The 20653-nt window shown below is 44.3% G+C and overlaps 6 protein-coding genes across 8 annotated transcripts in view; 2 read left to right on the forward strand and 4 right to left on the reverse strand.

The window, feature by feature from the left end:
- Window positions 1-133: 133 nt before the first annotated feature.
- LOC6730691 (myosin-2 essential light chain) lies at window positions 134-1030 on the reverse strand. The gene has a single exon (XM_002077825.4). It carries the CDS (start codon window positions 843-845, stop codon window positions 267-269), a length of 579 nt encoding a protein of 192 aa, XP_002077861.2. The 5' UTR covers window positions 846-1030; the 3' UTR covers window positions 134-266.
- Window positions 1031-1799: 769 nt separating this feature from the next.
- On the reverse strand, window positions 1800-2310 carry LOC6730692 (dynein light chain roadblock-type 1). The gene has a single exon (XM_002077826.4). The coding sequence runs from the start codon at window positions 2198-2200 to the stop codon at window positions 1907-1909; it is 294 nt and encodes a 97-aa protein (XP_002077862.1). The 5' UTR covers window positions 2201-2310; the 3' UTR covers window positions 1800-1906.
- Window positions 2311-5974: 3664 nt separating this feature from the next.
- On the reverse strand, window positions 5975-7914 carry LOC6730693. Its single transcript, XM_016179167.3, has 2 exons — window positions 7752-7914; window positions 5975-7699 (listed from the first exon to the last, which is right to left on the reverse strand). Exons 1-2 carry the CDS (start codon window positions 7797-7799, stop codon window positions 6254-6256), a joined length of 1494 nt encoding a protein of 497 aa, XP_016023120.1. The 5' UTR covers window positions 7800-7914; the 3' UTR covers window positions 5975-6253.
- A 110-nt stretch (window positions 7915-8024) lies between these two features.
- LOC6730694 lies at window positions 8025-9070 on the forward strand. Its single transcript, XM_002077828.4, has one exon. The coding sequence runs from the start codon at window positions 8124-8126 to the stop codon at window positions 8655-8657; it is 534 nt and encodes a 177-aa protein (XP_002077864.1). The 5' UTR covers window positions 8025-8123; the 3' UTR covers window positions 8658-9070.
- A 6980-nt stretch (window positions 9071-16050) lies between these two features.
- Window positions 16051-16962, forward strand: LOC6730695 (Golgi-associated plant pathogenesis-related protein 1). Its single transcript, XM_002077829.4, has 4 exons — window positions 16051-16193; window positions 16291-16398; window positions 16454-16680; window positions 16730-16962. The coding sequence occupies exons 1-4, from the start codon at window positions 16179-16181 to the stop codon at window positions 16818-16820; spliced, it is 441 nt and encodes a 146-aa protein (XP_002077865.1). The 5' UTR covers window positions 16051-16178; the 3' UTR covers window positions 16821-16962.
- LOC6730696 (MKRN2 opposite strand protein) overlaps window positions 16922-20653 on the reverse strand; it is a 48344-nt gene continuing 44612 nt past the window's right edge. For all 3 annotated transcript variants that reach the window (XM_016179166.3, XM_016179164.3, XM_016179165.3), the window contains 4 exons: window positions 18783-18992; window positions 18241-18570; window positions 17644-17830; window positions 16922-17419 (listed from right to left, as the gene is read on the reverse strand). In XM_016179166.3, coding sequence (XP_016023124.1) covers window positions 17012-17419; window positions 17644-17830; window positions 18241-18548 — 903 coding nt within the window. In that variant the 5' untranslated portion in view covers window positions 18549-18570; window positions 18783-18992 and the 3' untranslated portion in view covers window positions 16922-17011. The remainder of the gene's footprint in view (window positions 17420-17643; window positions 17831-18240; window positions 18571-18782; window positions 18993-20653) is intronic.

Genomic DNA, 20653 nt, shown 5'->3' on the forward strand with positions numbered 1-20653 from the left:
AATAAGAAAGAAATCTCCCTAATCGAATGATTACCTCTGATCATGCTGCTTATTTTTTCAGACTGCCTGAAAGTATGCAATCCTTCTTTGGACTTCATAGCTTTGGAAGCTTTCACTACAAACATTAAGGTTGTTCTCTTCGGGTTTTTAAACATACATTTATTTGAAACACATTTTTCACCTGTCTAAAACTATTTTGTTTTCCGGGCTATTCTTCCATTTCCAGCTCCTCTGAATGACTCTCCTTTCCTTTCGATTTCCCCAAGTTACCCATAGATAATGTCTTGAACCAGCTGCTTGTAGTCGACCAAGCCCTCTTTGTTGATCCTGCCCTGCAGCAGCTCGTCCACTTCCATGCTGCCCATGCGCTCCCCGGTCTTGGTTAGAATGCGCCGGAGTCTGATGGCGGGTATCCAACCGGAGTTATCCGTATCGAAGAGCTTTAGACTGGATACGAACTGGTCCGCCTCGATCTGCTTTCTCTTGGGAGACGAAATGCCGCCGTGCTTGCCAAGACTGCAGTAGATGCCCATGACCTCATCGAAGGAAATGCGCTGCATGGTGGAGGCCTCGTACTGGCGGACATGTTTGCTGACCATCGCCTCCGTGGGCGTGGCGCCCATCGCACGCAGACAGTGGCCCAGGTGCCGGATGGATATCTTATTGTCGCCGCGAGTGTCGTGCCCCAGGAAAACCGCATGCATCTCCAGGATGCGCCTTTTCTCTGGCTTTGGGTTCGGAGGAGGAGCTGTCATGTCGCTTCGCCGCTTCTGATTGCAGTCCGGTATGGTCGATGATGGACGGATTGATGACGGGTTGAGTTGATTGCCTTTCCTGGACATCATTGGATCGGTTGTATGAGTAACGTGCACGGTTTATGAATTACGGACTTTGGGATGGACGTGTGCAGCTAACAATCTATGTTATGTTTGCTGTTAAGTGACACACATGCTTTCGGGAAAATGGAAAACAATGAAATATGATTACGCCGGACATGCTGACAGGTGAAAGACGAATGGCTTGATTCGGATTTAATTTACAAGTGTCAAAGGGAAATTTAAGAAAGAAAACATGATCCCAGGATCCGAACCAAGGTAATGCAACTAAGGAAACAGGACAACCAGCTGCGGAAAATAACTACATCGGTGTAGATCATGGCAAAGTGCATTTAGTCATTAGGGTAATGAAGTTAAGGCCCTAGGATCGAGGTTAAAAAGAACTTATCCACTTTTCTGCCCCCCCTTTGCGGTGTTTCGAATTGATGGCTGCCACAGCACTGCTCTATATCCTGCCACAACTGTTCACGAAGTTATCTCGAGTGAATAGTTTCGTCCTGCACCGGTGGATAGATGGATTGGCATCGATGTCCTGGCCTCCAGAGAGGCGTCCGTGTGACTTTACCAAGTTATCTGCTGGGTTTTTGCTTCGCCCACTGCTCATAATGCACTTTGCATGTAAAATATTTAATTAAATGAAAAATAGCAAAGCCCAGAGGAGGAACCTCCACATCGGTGGCCGTGGCATCCGTATCCCTACATGCCCGCATCCTGGCGAGGCCGCAAAAAAGTTTATTTGTTTCGTGGCTGCCTCAGTCAGTCTTCATTTATTGTAAATGAGTTTGCCCGGACAGGATGCCGGGTCGAGTTTGGAAGGAAGGATCCATGCATATCGTATATGTATGCATGCGGGCCAAAGGATGCATATCGAATAAGAGTGCACCGCACGCAAGTGACATTCCAATTCAATTGCGATTCCCAATGCAAATAATTTGCAGCTGAATGCTATTAATGACGAAATGCTGGTGGGCGAAATCGAGACTATGCCGAGTATTTTAATAACATTTACTGAACACTCTGCCTGCGAATAATTGCAAAGCCAAATGAGCTTGGGCCTTGAATATTGTGCTCTAGTCGCAGGGGCTCTGGATCACCATGATGAAGTAATCCTCCTGCGGGCACAGCAGCACCTCATTCTGCTCAGTCCGCAGCCGCAGGAAGGTGAATTCGTTGGTGGCGTCCAGATCCAGGACCACCTGGCGCGCCTTCTCCCGCACCGTTTGCATCAGTGCCGCGTAATGGAGGGTCAAGTTGTATTCCAGGGTCGTCTTGATGGGAATGCCGTCGTTGTCCACCACAACTATGCCGGTGACGTTCTTCATGGACTGAAAGCGCTTCAGTAGCTCCTCCACTTCGGCGGACATCCTTGCGTCTATTTGATTACTTTATTAGAGAAATTTCGTTGCTGACAAAGAAGGTGTTCGTTCTGCTACTACTACCATAAATGCAAATGAATGAAAGCTCCGGGCATACTTGAAGTAACTCACTCAGTTCATCAAATATATTTTCAAATTTAATCAGACTACTCGTTAGCATAGTTCACAATAGATTTATATTAAGAAATATTCCCCGTACTACAACTAACTTTGCATATTTCCATTTGATTTCCGTGTAATTGAGGCTGCTTTGTCATCTGACGGGTTCATTTCATCTGCCAGTTTAACGAGTCGATACAAGTTTTATGATGTTCGGCATAATCCGGGAGATTCCGGCGCTGTTGTGTCCGTAAATAAGCATTCAACTTGGCAACAATGCCGGATGTCGGACTGCAAAAGTTTCGCTTTTGTGGATGGCAGAAGTACGGAAAATTAATTGAATGCTGTTGATGCTGCCAGTGCCCCTGCCTTGGCTCCTGATCCGGATTCCGATTCTGTTCCTGCTCCTGCTCCGGCTCCGGCTCCTGCTCCGGCTCCTGCTCCCGGACCACTCGAAATGCAGATGCAGATGAAATGTTTGCATCAAGTTCGAGGCGGTGCGGAAATTATGCCACTCTTCCGGTTCGGCCAGACTCCGCCAGACAAAAGCCGGACTGCTGAGGACTACGGAATGCGGACTCCGGCCGGAGTTGTTATGAAAAAGAGTGCAAAATTGTTCACTTTTTAAATTAATTAAAAGTCTTAAAACTCATAATGAAATTACTCAAACGGGCAGACGGCCGGCGGACATACAGACGTAAAAGGATTTGGCCAGTCCATATGCAAATTGCTGGCCAGACTTGGGGGAAATTAAACTTCTTATTCGACTTCTGGCCGGCGAGGAAATTCATTTGGTAATTAAATCAATGTCCATGTGAAAAACCTCAAATGCAATTTGTCATGCAATGCCGGAGAATTGAAAATGCGGAAAATGTGCTTCTAACTGCGTTAAATGGGGCTGGAAATGGGCGGGAAAATGCGGAGAGCGACTATGCATTTTATTGCACATTTGTTGAATAAATAGTTAGTTTTGCACGGTGGGCGAACAGCAAAAAACAACACAAATAGCCGAACTCAAATGCAACAGGACTCGGAGTCCTTGATCCTGTTTGGCTGTTGACTCTCGCTCACCAAACTAAAGCTGAAACATTTACAAATGTTTTTGCAATCTGCAATATGCAACCTGCAAACACTCGCTTTTCACTGGCTACAAAGTCAGGTGGAACAGAAAAACATGTTTTTGGCGCACAAAGCAATTTGGCCAGTCTGATGGCGATTGGAGTATTTGTTTAATGGGAAAATATGCTGCAATGTACGTAATTTGATATTTATGAAAACAAGTTTGTCCTTCGCATTTAATAATAATTCGAGTGCGTTATTTATGCATACAATTCGGTCCGTCGTAAATCACATTCAATTGGCCTGGCTGGCCCTTCCGACATTTGGGCTTTAAAATGTTGCCAGTGAAAATACTTTGGCACTGACATTCGAACGATTTAAGTGCGCGCAAATACATTTTATTTCGCTGATATTTGACTCGTTTAATGAATCCGTAATTAATTGCCAATTAATTGATTTTTTTTAATAAATATGCCAGCCCTGTTTATCATTCATCTGGCACTTCCTCCGCTTTGTCACCTCTCGCATCCTGCAATCGCTGCATTTGCATAACGCCGTTTAATAAATCATAATTTGTTAATCAACGAATCATTGGCCGTATTTGGCCACTCCTGCAAATATTTCAACAATGCCGCAAGGTGATAATGAGATCAACAGAACAGGACCAACATGCCAATCCCGATCCCGAGGCCTCCGATTTCAAGTGGCAAATTCGAGTAAGTGAATTACGAGCCAGGACAAGTTAATGAGCATCGTATTTCATTTGCAATTAGCAAAGGAGCACACGCAGCCATTACAATACATTGTCCTGGCCTCCGGTTTCCTGCTCTCTATGCAGGATAATCTCGTCCTGGCCAAATTTAAATTATGATTGAGCAATGTGGCTGTGGCTGCGCACGTGTCAGCTTTGTTCTTAATTGAATTTTAATTAATTGCCGTGTGTGACGAAAAGGGCTCGACTGCAAAGCCGCTTTAAAGGGCACAATAATCATGTCTGCCGGTGGAAGAAATCGCCAAATTAACCCACGTTGAATAAAAATTAATATTCGTGATGAAGTCATGGGGCTTTGTAAACATATTATTTGTAAATAAATTATTGCATACTTCAGCACAGCTTGTATACCCCTTTAACCATCTTTAAACCATCTTGTGACTACTTTCGTCACTAATTTCCACTGAGTATGCTAATCCGCCAAACTTCCTGTATGTCTCGCAACCCAAATATAGCCTCAATCGCACCTAAAGTGCCAGAAGGAATGAAACTCGGCACAGATCCACCAAAATCGCTTCCTGCCCCCGACTGCAATGCAATCTGATTTGGGGCAACTTGAGGTCCTTGAATAAAGCACTTCGATACCGAGGATCTGGTTAAGTGTGACACTTTTTCATTTGACGCTCGCTTGCGCTCGCAAAGTCATAAGCAAAATTCCCGGGGGTTACAATTTTAAATTAAATATTACAGCGTGGGCCTGCAGAAAGGAGCCTCTGGGCAGGATAAATGCGCAAACAGGATACCCCACTGCGTTCGAGGACCTCAGTGCCTGTGTGTGTGTCTGTCTGTGTGCGTGGGGCGTGAATGTGTTTGTCTGCACCTGACGCCTTTTTGTTGGGCCTTTTGGTATTTTATTACAATCCTCTGGCTGTGGACTTATTTCTGGATGAGCGTGCTCCTCTGCCTTTTGAACCTATCTCATCGTGATAAATGATACGAATGTTTGGCAAGGGAAGTCATATTATTAGAACTTTAATCCAAGTATCATCGTCTGATGTACATATTTTAAATAAATTATTTTTCTGGATTACAAGCCACTTTTCGCGTAGCGCTGTCTTCAACTTAATGCCCAGCAGACCCGCCGCATTTTCCTATCAGCGTGAAAAACTTCTATCATATTTAACTGGAAAAGGTCAACAAAGAATGAAATAGGAAAAAGAAAAACCTTGACATCACCTTTTTCAATCAACTAAAAAGTGTCTTGTTCGCCACGGACTTTCTCCTTTCTCCCTTCACCGCACCACCACCACCAGCACCCCTGACTCAATAAGCTGGCATTTTATTTGCATTTTTTTCGTCACTTGCTCGTCTGTCCCTAAGGCTGTCTGTCGTCATTTCTGCCGCTTCGCTGGCTGCCAGCCGAGTTTTTCACTTTGTGCCCCCGCCAACGATTCGCATCATTTTTTTGGGGCGAGCAAGGAGCAGGAGTGGCAGCGGAGGAGACGGGAGGCCGGAGCCATCGGCGGCAGCAAATTCATCATCGTCTCAGCACGCGTCTGTCAGCCGCGCTAAGGATACAATAAATGTCTTTCGCGGTCGCCATTCTCGCAGACAGCGTGTCCTTTCGCAACGTGTCCCGATGGCCTTGCCTACACTGCAAGAAATGATTCCCCCTCTTCCCATATGCATAGATAATGCCAAGAGCACAGGATTATGTAATTGAGTTTTTAGTCTGTTTATTGAATACGGATATTTGCGGATTATAAATTAGAAACAAGTGCCAAATCATTTGTAGCCAAGACACCCTGTACGGTTGGGTTTGAGGTTGAGTGAAATACTCTGTCGGATTAATATGCAGTAGCGCTTTGCATTTTTCTGTAGCCTTCCTTTCGGTTTGTATCGTCATTTTCCGGCGCTGTTGGTTTATTCATTTGCCTTCGCCTGTTTTTCCTTCTGTTTTTATATATATTTATCTTTTTGTGGTACTGCCTCTCAGCCCAGAGGCTCAGGTGCACTTTGTGTATAACAAATTAAACAGCTTTATGCAAGTGGAGCTGAATAAATTGCGACGGGTCTTGGAATATAGATTTACTTGACATAAGGATGGTTTACTTTTGTTCGATTGGCCTCGATCCATGTAGTATATTTTTGTTAGTATTATATGTTTGCTATTATTCTTTCCCATTGCCACCACCACTGGCTCTGCCGAAGATTTCGGAGAATTGGGGAAACTCTAGCTTGCTGATGCTCTTCAGCTCCATGAAGGCCTGCTTGGCCAGCCAGTGAATGACAGGGCTTTTCCACTGCTTGAGCACCGCCTGGTACATCCCATCGCCAGTGTTATTGGTTTTAATCACCTGGCTGTAGTTGTACCACATGTAGATCATGGAGCGCAACTTGAAGACCCACAGGTGATTGGGCACAGATCGGATGGCGTCCTGCAGCTTTGCGGTAGTTTCCAAGGAGAGGTTTCCAAGAAAATTGTGGTCCATGATGGTGTACATGACCTTCATGTTGCCCAGATAGTTGTTACGATTTTTTTGAAGTGCGCTGAGGGCCCGATTGACCAGATCGCTGGCCGCGGAAGCACCTTTAGGCATCATGAAGTTGTACTTCACATTGAAGCAATCGAAATTTTTCAACTGCTCTTTGATGTCGACATCGATGTTCCTGAAATCCCTCCACCACCCCTCCCAGGATCGGTAGTCTCTGGCCCGGTAGATCTTGGTCCACTCAAGGCACAGCTTGTTGCGAAAACGGCTGCTGGAGAAAACGGTGAGACGGCCATTCGAATCATCGCTCAGATCACTGATATCCATCATATCGTTGTAGATGTGCTGGACTATCGGCAACTGTTTGGAAAACTTTTCTCTAATGATAAAGTCGGGCGACCTCTTAAAATGGCGCACGGCGTAGGACCGCTCCCGCCATAAAGAAGTTTCATAGCTCACGTAGGGCATTTTAAAGTCCCCAATAAAAAAAACCGTGTCAAATACCTGAGGACCTCGTTGGATTGGCTCACCTCCACCTCCACCTCCACCATGATTATTGCCATCATGACTAAGCTCTTGGCGTTCAAAGTTAGAGCTGTCATTATTGTTTTGAGATTGTGGATCTAAGAAATCCAATTCAAAACTCATATCGCGTTCCACATTCATGCGTGGATTGTTATTACCAAAGCGAGGTTCATTCATGCTGCGTTCCATATCCATGCGAGGTTGAGGTACTTCATAGCGGCGAAACTCCATATTGCGTAAATCATTTGGACTGCGATTTTCGTGCTGGAAACTTTGATTTGGCATAAGCTCATTGGGTTGATTGAGAAAGCCCTGGAACACGGAGCGCCCAAAACTGGATCCCCAATCCAGATTAAAGGGTGCGGGTGGTGGTGGCGGTGCTGTTGGTGGACTTGGTATTTTGCGACCCAAATCGAATTGCCCCCTAAAATTGCCGTCGTTCCAGTCACGAGCATCGCTTTCTTCAAACATTTGATTATTCGGCGGACGTCTGAGCTGCACTTTACCAAATTCTTTACCAATGTTTTCGAAAAATTTCCCCTTCTTGATTTTCTCTTCAAGGTGAACAGAAAAAGAGTCAGCTCCGCCTATGGTCATCCTCTGCGAAAATGTATCTTGATTTGAGTATTCCGGAATTCAGTGCCTTACTTACGCGCTTCCTTATCGGTTGGCCCCCTTGAAAATTAGAACGAGCTGGCATTTTGCAGATTTCTTTGAAAATTTAGAAAAGAAAACGGATTTTTTTATTTTATTCCGGATCACTTTTTAGCTTTAGAACACTTCGAACGCAGCTGTTAAACTGATTTCTTTGCCTATGAATTGCTGTCGACCTAGAATTTCGAGGCCTACTATGTTCAGAAATTTGAATTTTATACAGCTTAACAAGCTTCCTAAATGAGCTAGCCATGACTATAAGATCAAATACTTTTCTTAACACTCGTAGTCGTCCGCTTGGCGTAATCGGAAGCAGTTGTTAGAAAATTCGTAGTTTTTTACAAATTGAAAATTTTCTACACAAGACAAAATGGAGGCATCGTTTATGGTTGCCCTGTTCGTTTCGGTATTTTTACACTGCACAGGACTGCTCTGGAGTCCCGTGGACGCAAGATCGGATTCGCTTCTGTTCTTACTTATCGCCATAATGTACCTGCATAAATTGAAGATGAAGTACGGGCCAATTCTCCCAGAAAGCCAAGCGGGAGCAATTCTCGAGGTTCCGGTCCTATGTTTCGCTCTCCAGGTGGCTTTGCTCGTCCTTTGGTTACCCGTGTTTTGTATCCTGCAAATCTTGGTGGATTCAGCCTGCAGCAATCTGAGAGATTGTCTGAACGAGCAACTCTCCTTAATGGTGAAGGATATCAGTCCACTTATCTTTACAATGGCTATTATGGCTGTGGAATCGGCTGTGTTTCTCAACTGTTTCCAGATCAGCGATATGCAGAAGTTCTTTGGCTGCCACGAAGACTGCGTCACACCCAGTGTCCTTTCATTCATAGCCGACGAGGAGACCAAGATGTTAAAACGGGAGATGAAAAAGTTGAAAAACAAAAGAAAGTGACATAGGACATCCATTTTGTCGAATAGGCAATTATAATTAATAACTTGTCAAATTGAATAGTTGCAATCTGAAATGAATTGTTCACCATTTTTTCGCATCGCTTTCCACGCTTTCTTCCTTAAGGAAAGCTCTGCTCCATTGAACGTGATAAACTTTCGGTAATAATTTATTGCAATCACTCAACTCAACGGCCACGTCGATGGCCAAGGCAAAAAATAAGAGAGTTAAAATGGAAAAACCGAAAAGTAAGTGCAGTTGCGAGAGGAGTGTGCAATATTTTAAATTGCTTCCCGAAGGATGATAAAAATAAGAGGGCACAACCGGATGAAAACATTCGAATAAAATGTGCCGCACATTCGACACACGTCGCGCCAACGAATGGGCAAAAAAATTGAAATAAATAAGATATAAAATGGTGGCACACACAAACAAACAAACACACACACGCGATTGGGGAGCCAACAATTTATGCATCACCGATACATATAGGGGCAAACATATATATTTACGACTCCCCACTCGCTGCGATAAGTGTGTTTATTTGAGCCTGCCCAATGCAATATTTACAATGCAGCGACACCGATTCTTGGGGCATCTCCTCGGGCGCACACGGAGTATGTGGAATGCGCAGTGTATGGCTGCGGTGGACTGGGAAGGGTATTTGCTGACGCGGCGACTCTCGGCCACGCCCCCTTGCCCGTTGTCTATGGGCGCAATTAAAGCCAACAGCCAGGGGAGGCTAATCTCGAGCGGCTCGTAAATTCCGAGCGGGCATTCCTGTGGGACACCCGAAGGATGTCAAGGATGCCACGATACCACCACGCCACTCCCCAAGAGCTCATCCTCCTCATACTCAGCCGGCAATTGAAGCTCTGCACGAAATCTGCGACGCCGGCGGAATGACAAGCTGCCTTTCTAATTCCTTCTCGGTTTGTTTACGCTGCCAGCGAATCGGGCAGGGCACTCATCCTCCTTCTCCGGCGAGGAAGTGGCCATCGCATGTGGATCCAGGAGCTGCTAACAGTGCCAGATGCTGCGGGCATGGGATGGGTTCGGATGCGGGATTGAAATTCCGAACCGAGGCGGCATTTGCATATTAATTAAATGTCAAAAGGGTAACGCCAGCAAACAGCTTGTGCCCGCTTCCAATTAAATTTACTCGCAACGAGTGCGAGCATGAGGGTCCAGCCCAATCAAGGTCAACTGGCAACTAGATCGAGATGCCCCAGAAGTAACAATCGATTCCTACAAAAAGAATGCACATAAATGTGTAATTCGTTATGCACAGATAACAAAATCTATAATTTTTCTCAGAGCCTTCTTATGCAAGGAATTCAATTAGCTGCCCAATACCTAATCCACAAAGCCCAGAGATTGACTTTCCAACTTTCATTGTAATGCAGCAAATGTGCACTATGTGCAGATGCCAGAAATTGGCATCTGTGCCTGGGAAAGCCCAGTGCCACTCACCGGATCCTTTTGCCATTTTCAGGTCGTCTTCTCGGCTTGAAATGAAAATTCCATAACCCGCTTATGACGCACTCCTGATTGGAGCAGCCGAAAAAGGATGCAGAATGCAGGACGCCGGATGAGAAGTGGATGAGGATGAGGATGAGTTTGGGAGATGGGGATTCGGGCTGACAACGGCAAGTGACGGTTTGCGTCAATGGCCAAATGGGTTTCACTTTTCTTGTGCTGGTTAACCCGAAAATTCTTCTGGCTGAGTCTAATTGGCAGATGCACACGAAACAATTAAGAATCTGGCAGGAGCCAAGTGGATAGATACACAGGAGTTCGGGGATTTTCCGTTTGACTTTCGGGCTGATTTGGTTAGGTTACACAGTGGACATTAGAAAATATGGTAATATTATGATTTTCAACGTGTGGCAGTAACGATTGACTTCGGAATGGCTTTGATTTCAACTTTGATGTCCCATACCGGTTAATGGATGTTCGCTGGTTAAACTTAAACTTCTACTAATCTCCATTCCAGACAGGGCGCTCCGCAATTCCCCGACATGTCAATTAAGTGATGAAAATTCCTTATCTACCCACAAGGCAGTGGGTTGTTTTCCCCAGCATCCCCTCCTTTCACTCCGCCGCCAAGTGTCTTCGTCTCCTCCTTCTCGGTTCCTGGTAATTTGCCAGGCCAAAATGTCTGCTCGAGTCAAAAGCCAAACTCGGCAACCGCAGAAGCAGCAACTCGAGGAGCAGCTGTCAAAACGTATAGACGATGTGAAGTGGATACATCATGGGGCTCCGGCAACAGTTGAAAATGCGACTAGTGCGACTGGGCTGGGGATTTTGCCCAAATCCTAACTTGCATTCCACATGCTGCGGCTCAGAAGATATGCAAATCTTCGGCGTTGGTGGAAATGTCAAGTGAATTCGGCAGCAGGAAATTAGCACGCAAGTTACAGCCAAACCGACATCAAGAGTCGAAATGTTAATGTTCTTGTTCAAGTAATTACAACAATTTTTAAAGCTAGATAATGTTTAAAACGATTTTTAATATATTTAAATCTAAATAATGAAATACAAGGAAATTATATAATGAAACCTTGAGCTGCAAGACGTACTTTCTCCTAAGCACTTTACACCTTGTTTTTCATATTATTACGATTTATTACTTGAAATATGTGTTTTTCCAATCAGTTTTTTCAGTTTCCGACTGTAACCTAGCATTTTCCCGGGCTGTCAGCAAATCCAGTTACTCAGCTTGAGCGGCATTTTCCGCTTCAACGCGTTCTCGCAGAAATTCCTTCGCATTTCGGTGTTCACTTAAAACGATTTTCAGTCGCCAGTCGAGCGCGAGTAAGTCAAACGGAGTGACCTTTGGACTGAAGCCGGATAAATCGCAGCAAGGGCATTTACCAATTGTGCACTTTCAGCAGCTGCAAATTTTCCATTTGTCCATTCAACCCGCAAAAGTATGCTAAACACGTGGCAAACCGTTTTTGCGGAAAATCAAATTATCAGCAAATTTATTTAATGCATAACATCGGGGATGGACGGTTTGCAAAAAATAAACGCGCTTTACACACGCAATTAGCAATATTCCGGCGGCAAAAAAAGCCATTGAAAATTAATCGAAATCAATGGCAATTTCCCGTGGTATTTTCGGTTGATTTTTCTGTGTCATCCCGATAACCGAAAACTGGCCCCGAAAATGCCAAACCGCAGAAGCTTTCAGTGTCGGTGGAGCAAGTGGACACGCATATAGTGCAGGTTGACCCACAATAAGTGTGTATCAATGCGCCATTATCGGCTAATGGAAAATTCCTAGCATAAAACAAAATAATCAATTTTGACTTGGGGCGAATTCGAGATTGGAGCATCAATTTAACACATAAACACCTATAAGCCAACGACTTTCGGACTTGTAAAACAGCCAAGTACTCTGGGCGCAAGCACACTTAATTTAGCATAAAAGCCAAGTTTAGAAGTTTCCGGGAGCCACATTTTGTTTGCCTTCACTTCACCCCGTCGAAATGGAGCTAGACCGAGTTGATGAACTGTAAATGAACTTTGTGTTTGAATTCGATTTAGTTTTATTGCAACATGCTTGAGCAGCACTCCATCTAGACATTTTCCCAAGGACTCGGACATGCAAGGATGCCAGTGCGCCTCTTGGCCTGCGGAATCGAAAGTTGTGGCATTAAATAGCAGCAGCTGCAATTTGTGGTCCCTGATACATAGTATCAGGAATGCAATATAGGTTTGTACCAAACAGCCTTTCAGGCATAAAGGAACATTCTCCCTGCGGATACGTAATGAAAATCCAGAACCATGGAGCATTGTAATGGAATAACAAAGCCAGCTAGCACAATAAGTGTTTAGGCCAGATAAGGTCTTCTTATCATAATGTGATTGCACAAGTGCCTTATCGCCGCCCTCTTTTTCCCACGGTTATTGAATTTGCTTCACGCTGTTTTACATTTGATTTAACTAAAGTACACATAATATCCTTGCAACACACACATTATGAATATCCAGAGCCACCAAGAATGGACATGGAATAACGAATATAGCAGACTAGAAGCTAAGACAACCATAGCTGGGTAAAATGTCATGCTACGGCAACGCTGCGTATGCGCGATATTCAGCAATAAAGCCATCAACACGAATTCACAAAATACAAACAGCTGTCAGCGACACTTAAATGGCGTTCATCATTTTCAGTTATGTGCTTTTTAAATTTGCCACTTAATATGCATGACAATCTCACAGATCTCGCAATCCCACCACCGACAAATGAAGACAGATGAGATGACAATTAATCCAGCAATCGAGCTCGAATTTATTCTTCTTCCGCAACTATATATAAGTTTAAAATACGTATAAAACTTATCAGTCAAATGCAGACCGGGCTTTATCCGCATCAACTTCACTTTTATTTACATTTCCATTAAGTCAACACGAAGAAAAAAGAAATTCGGGGAAAAAGTGGACGAGGATTGAAACGAAAAGCCCTACTTCAGCAGAAAAAACCGAGGTGGAAAATTTACTGAAACAAAGTCAACACGAATTTGCAATTTGGTATAAAATTTCCACTGCGACCGCTGCACAAATTGCTAATTCGCTAAAAACTTCAAGTTGACACAAGAAATTTGTGTGAATACATTTTTTATGCGCCTCCTTTGGACACGGCGTTGAATAAAACAGAGCAAAGGAGAGAGAGAGAGAGAGAGCAAGATTTAAATAGAAAGAGATGGCAAGTGCAAAGTAAACGGCTCGGGAAACTCAAGTGTGAATGAATTTTCATTTTTGTGTGTATTTGGAATGCTCCATGTGGTTGAATGTGGAAATGTTATGTTGCAATATTATTTAGACTTTATATCTAAAATATTGAAATGGCTATGATTCCCACATTGCTTAAGCCGATTGTAGAAATTGGCTTATATAAAGATAAGATAAGGTCTTATCATAATTGAGAATCACAGCTTTCTTATCGCTAATGTGACAAGGTTATCAATAGTAATAGCCATAAAGTTAACTTACTAACAATCTCCTTAATTTTAGCCCCTTTTTTCCCACGCTTATCGCACTTCGTTAGCGCTACTTACTTACTTTTGCGGGTCTTATCAAAATCAAAGCAAATCGTTGACAGCTTGCAAATATTTGTCCGTCACTCGACTTTGAGTGGATGGATACTTGACAGGGTTTTATGTAGAAGCTTGTCGTGAACAGGGCTTTGCAGACTTGGCAAGTCCCCTTCGCCGCTGCACAAGGGGACTCCCCGAAATCAGCAGATGGATCACAAAGAAAATGCATTTATCTTGGTCGCCTGATGCATTGGTAGTTATTAATACGTCCTATTGATAAATACCCCACTACTAAATTAAAAGTGTCAACGGAGAAACCTTCGATTCGCCCAGCTCAGTTTCTCGTGCTTCCCAGCTGGATTTTCGACAACAAAGCATTTGACATTAGTTGAGATTTTCAATGCTTTTAGCCCGCTTTTTCCCCATTCCCCTTTGACCATTCCCCATCCCCATTTCCACGGCGTTGAAAACGTGTCAAATGGAGCAAGCAAAGCGGGGGTTTCGGAACATAAGAAGCAGATTGGTTCGGTGCAGCCATAGAAAGGCATCTACATCATCGCCATGACGCCGGGTCTAAATTGTTTGCCAGCTCGCCAGCTTGCAGCTCGGCACTTGGTCAAAATCTGGGGTACAAAGTTCGCCAAATTGCAAAACGCCAAGCGGAATACAAAGGGGAATGTAGGAGAAAAGCATAGAAAACAATGGTTCTAAATGCCGCTCAAGGTCTATTGCCTTCTATTTGATTTTCCCCGTTTATGCTGAACGTCTATTTATACATTTTAATCAGATAACAACCATAGCCCAGACTGAGCCCCTTGGCGACGGTTTATGAAATCGATTCTGCAGGGGCTTGACTCATTTAATAACGCGGTTCTCTACAGGGGTAAAAACAGCCAGCTTGATTTCAAAATTTTTGACTCATCACAAGTGTGGCGTGAAAAAGTGCAAACTGAATTACCCACCAGCCACACCCAGCCTACTCTCATGTCACCTTGAGAGAATCGCGGGCGTATTGGCCCACTGTTATGAGCCATGGTGACTCAAAGCAGATGGATATGGCTATCAATCGGGGCTATTATATATATCTCGGGTATGTCAACAAAGAGTCCAAGAACGTGTCGTTATGCATTGAACAACATTTCTGTTCATGAATACCACTTGAACTTATGATTGGCTAATGAACTCAGTGTCACGTGAATAATGCTCGTGAAAAAATATTTTCATTTGAAAGGTGTAAACAACTTATGTTTATTTTTCCCTGTGTATCAATTTCAAAGTAAGGTGGTTACCCTCATTATCATTTGGAGCAGTATCTCAGTGGCGGTGTCAGGCCAGCCAGTATCATTTCCTGCGAATGTCGTCCCAACTGTTGAATTCAATAATGACAACCGATCCAGCCCGGCGAGTAAACAACGGCATTAGGAAGTGAGTGAAAGGTGGCAAGTTCGCAGGTAGCGAAACTTTGCCACGACGCTCGGCATCGGGAGGGGTGGGGAAAAGTTATTTGCTTCGAAATTACGTGTCGCCAAAGTTGGCCGATGCGACATTATACAATTTATATGCACGTATTGCGCTCTATCCAAGATGAAATGTCGACTGGGAGGCTGAGACTGAAGCTTGGGCTGTAGCTGAGACTGAGCCTCAGTCCGTGGCTGCTCATCAACGTCATCAACGAGAATGTAATTACATTTTCCCGATTCATGACAGTTTTGCATAACCAAGAGTCCCGTTCGTGCCCTCGTCTTCGTCCTCGTTTCCGTTTCCTGTCCTGTCACTTGCTCCTGTCTGGGATATTGCGTTCATTAATGAGGCAGGCGCTAGTGGCAGCCACAAAAGCCGAGCCGGGGATATGAAATCTGGACGAGGCAGCCTCCTCCGGGGTCCTGAATGGGTTCGCCGTGAGCCGTCAAGAAAACTCCATTTAAAATCTATTTGAAAAATCCGATTATAGGTGTTACCATAATGATTTTGCTCAGAGCTTGTTATTTTAACATTGAAATACGTAACATTCTTATCGGTTATAGAACAATTAATAATTATTCATTTCTTGTTAAATGCAGTATTTATATATAGCTTTGCAGAGATAAGAGACGATGAGCATTGCGACCCCGCCATCTTAATCATCATACTTCGATCATATTTTTTACTTCTTGTTATATACCCTAATAAGCCAATAACCAAATTGAAACTGCCATCGTTACTTTTATCTTACCCAGTTAGAACTAGTATTTGGTCGGTTTATTAGAGGCCTATTAAATATCCGCTTTTGCTGGCAGCACGTAGCTTAGTCAGCATTTGTGAAAACACAACTGCATAGAGTGTTTGCAAAACTCCGGTAAGCTGATAAGAAAACCATTACAAAAAGGGTCGCCGATCCCCAAACGACATCAGTTTCCGAAGACAAGTGCCAGCGGAAGTACTTCAAAAATTAAATTAATATTAACCAAAGTAAAAAAGGTTAATTTTAAGCGGCATAATGAGCGTTCAACAAGTAAGGCGGAAATCTGAGGTTTATCCTTTAGCTCCTTACATCAAATAATACAAGTTTTATACATCCTTGTTTTTATTATTTGAATTGCAAATCTCAGTTTGAGCAAGAAGTTCTTCAAGCCCACAATTCATATCGGGCCAAGCATGGGGCTCAACCCTTGACTTTGAGTCCCAAACTGAATCAATTGGCCACGGAGTGGGCCAATGTGAGTACTCTCCAGATCATCAACTAATTGAAACCCCATTAAATCGCTGGTATAGTATTTGCTGTCCAGAAATCGCATGGAACATCGCCAGAACAGTGGATATGGTGAGAACATTTACATGGCCTCCGGGGGAAATCTGAAAGGTGCCGATGCCGTCAGATCCTGGTACGAAGAGATTCGACACTACAATTGGAATCATCCGTCGTTTCAAGGTAACACCGGCCATTTTACTCAGGTGGTCTGGAAGAGCTCCACCGAGCTGGGCGTGGGTTTTGCGAAGAGGTAAGGTCTAAACCTAATAATTAAGTCTTTGACTAAACACTTCCGTCAGTGGCAGTACCATCTATGTTGTGTGCAACTACAATCCCCCCGGCAACTACAACAACTTGTTCAGGGAGAATGTCGCACCCCCAATGCAATAGATGTATAAAAGTGTTAATATATGCTAATATCATTCCAAAGATGTACATGAACTTCAAACGTTGGATCCTTTGTACCCCCATTTACCTTTTTAATAGAAATGTAATGTAAAACTTTTGTTATCAATTTATTAAATTTAACTACGATAAAGTCTTAGCAAAGTTGCAAAAACAATTTCTATCTAATCGATTAATTACTCTTCGATGGTGCAAAGCGTGGGCCGCTGGCGGGTGGCAAGTCCTGTAATACTGCTGCTGGAGTATCCTTTTTTTGAGACCTTTTTGCTGCTGCCAAGGCCATCGCACGAGTCCGAGGGGTAGGAACTTGGAGGAGTTGAGGATGCTGGCTTAATGCGGTTTTTGGGCTGATGGCGATGGACGTAGATGCCGCTCCTGCGGATTTTGCGATACAGCGAGATGTACTTGCCCGCTGTCGTCGTCCTTGGAACAATGCACTGCTCGCAGAAGGCGGTCTTGCTGCGGGCGGCCTCGCTCAGGTGGGCGTGGCCGAGGGCCTGCAGGAAGGCCAGGACGAAGGCGTAGCAGTTGTGGCTCTCCTCCGCATAACTGGCGATGGACCAGCGCACCGATTGGGCGCAGATCTGTAAATGCAAATGGACCAAAGGAACGATGAGTGGTTTGGGATTTGCATTGATTCCCAACAGGGTGAATGGATTTGTCAAAGTACAGAATACAGTCTGGCAACTGGCCATATCTATTCTCATTCGCTCTATTTGTTTACATACATTTCAAACAAAAACTGAGATAAACCATTTTTTACCAGCTACAAATCGAGGCACCCTTTAATTTCGGATTCTGCACTCACCTGCTGCAGGACCTCGTCCCAAAAGTCGTGCCACGGCTCCGGCACATCGCCCACCATCAGCGACTGCCGCCACTCCGGAGGATTATCGTCCCGCCGATGGCGGCGCAGGCCAAAGCGATCGAACTCCACGATGTCGCCGCCGGATGTGGTCACTGCGATATGCAAATCGGTGGCGTTGCTGTAATCGCTGCGGAAACACAGCGCATCAAAAATATATTCCAGCCATAAAAGATACTCCAAGCGGAGCCAAAACCAAAAAATATCTCCCACAGACATTTGCACAAATTTGTTCGGTGAGAATTTTAGAGATGGTTCACAAAAACGTTAGCAAACCGCTTGGAGTAGTCTGATTCGATGGCTTGACTATTAAAATTTGAATTTTTTTAAACTTCGTATAAACTATAGAACATGGCATTTGAAAACTGAAGCCTCAATTCATACTTTATACAAAATGGGTGTGTAAATGATTTCGATAGTGCACCACTCCCGTTTCAAATGCGCATTGAAACTAATAAAAACATTTCGTTGATTTGCTGGTGGACTTGAATGTCACCAGCTGCAGCGAATGGGTTTTTAGAAGGGTTGCACCATACTCACTTGAGGAAATCGCCGGCGGAGGGACGCAGGACAATGGCGCACGGATGCTGCGTGGCCCGCACAAAAGGATATGGCAGGCGGAAGGGCAGGAGGAGGAGGCGTGGCCCGGCCCTGTCTAGTTGCGCACTCGGATCCGCATCCCCATCGACATCCCCGTCCGCATCCGCATCCACATCCGCGTCCAGTGGGGCATTGCAATGGGGACAAGTGTGCGGCAAAGTGAAGCAGAAAACTTTCACGTTGCAGTGATGAAAACAGAGGATGCCCGGATCCGAGGTAATTGTGGTTGTACTTGTCGTAGCCAACATGGCTCTGCGAATGTGGTTGCCTCTACAGTAGCAAAAAAGGATATCAAAATAAAGCATTCGCATTGTTTAGAAGTCATTCACTCAGTTAAAGTTCATTTCAAGTCTTCGTATCCCTGCTAACTACATGAAATCTACAATTTATTTGACAAATTATTTTATATAAGATTGTTTACACTATTATAAAAGTGGAAAGTACACTGCACCATTTTATATAAAAACAAAGAAAGGTAATACCTCTCGTTCCTTTTCTCTGTGTGTTAGCTCCAACTCCGGTATCCTGCTTTTCGGCTCCTGGGCTACTGGATCCCGGCTTCCCTTCCTTTGGTCCCCGGCTGGGGATCCTTCGCCTTGTGCCCGTATTATAATTGATACACTTTGTCTATTGTGCCACTCTCCTCGTTCCCGTGGCCAGCTGCCTTTGGTGCTTGTGGCTTTTGGCCAGGCCTGAAACGAAACGTAACGAAAAATTGTTGTAAATAAGCCGAAACCAGGCGAAGTTGCGACCAAAAGCGGTTTGCCTGGCACATTCAGTTTCTGTGGTTGAAAGGGCAAAGGTAAGGGGTCATGGTGAGGACTAACAAGGAGTTGGAGCCTTTGCCATATTTGTCATCATTATTACAGCTGGTCTTGGGTACAGTGTATTTAAGAGCTTTTCGATTTTAGGGGCACTGTACCTGTAAATTCATGTTGAAATAGGTGAAAAATAAGCGTATTAAATTTATCAAAAAATAACCTAATAACAAAAACAGTGCAGTATTTCAATTCATTAGATTGAATACATTATTTGGACAGCCCAAGCTAATAAAGCCTCCCTCGGCAAAGAAACTGATTACCAACCCTTGTTTGGAATATTTTGACTTACCAAAACCGCACCCTCTAACCAAAGTAAAGCTCCTCAATCAATTAAGTTCGTTTCGTAGGAGAGCCACCCCGAAAGGAGCAGTCATATGTTGGCCAGCAAAGAAAGCCGGCTTGAAAGAAAGCGGGCCAACACACAAAAACGTAAACAAACCGGCGAAATGCGAACCCACCACCTGGACAAAGGAAAAATCGGAAAACTGAACGCCACCAAATTGCCCAAAACAAGAAAGAGAGCAAAAGCGCTGGCTGAAGAGAGCCAGGGAAATTCTGTCATCGTAGGTGGAAAATGCACAACTCACGACGGAATTTCCCGGCTCGGTTCTGCGGACTCGGCTTTTCGGGAACGATGGCTCTAAGGAAGCTCGAGGCGAACCAGTTGACGGCGAGCCGTGCGAGCAGACGGTCGTGTTCCAGTCGCAGTCCCTCAAGGATCAGCTCAGTTAGTCGGGAGCCATCAGTTGAAAAAGTCCATCATTACCATCGACACAAGTGCAACGGTGTGAAAAACAGAGAAAAACTGTGTGTGTGCATTTTCGTGTAAAAACGCAGGATATACCGTCCTGGCCAAGGCAGGATTTAAAAAACATAAAACAAAAAATCAAATAACGAACGGATTTTGCTTGTTTACAACTCTTGCGGTCAGGACTTTTACGGATTTTCAAGGGAGTTAGTCGTGTTAGTTTTTGTGGTTTTCCGCCCCCGTTCCCTGGGTGTTTGTGTTGTGCTGCTGTAAAGTGGAAGATGCCATGGCAACACATTGCTAATCGATGACGTGACCAAAAACAACAAAACTAGCCGAAGGAACACACAGCAAGCGAACGGAAAAACAGGGGAGTCCCCCGCTCCTCACTTGGGATAATGACCATAAACTGACTTGGTATGTGGCAATCAACATTATGACAGCGAAGACGAAAATTTGGCTAACTGATAAGTGTGGCGGCTAACGAAACTCATATTTGATAGCCCCAAATGCCAGAATTTAAGCCTCTTAACTGCCTTGGCAACCGCCTTTCTTTTGCCGAATGCCGCATTTCAAGATCGAAAAAAAGATACGCCAGAACGTAGAGTTGACGTTCCGCAAACAAGCAGGAATGGCCGAAAGGATGTAATTTATTCCAACTCTTCCGTTTCGGCCCTCTTGAGTGGACGCCCAATTAGTGGGCGTGGCACTTGTTCAAAATTAAAATATTTACTTGGCAAACTTGCCAAAATAGTAAGAGAGCCACTATTCACAAAAACTTCAG

The sequence above is a fragment of the Drosophila simulans genome, chromosome 2L (genome assembly GCF_016746395.2).
Source record: "Drosophila simulans strain w501 chromosome 2L, Prin_Dsim_3.1, whole genome shotgun sequence".
NCBI lineage: Eukaryota > Metazoa > Arthropoda > Insecta > Diptera > Drosophilidae > Drosophila > Drosophila simulans.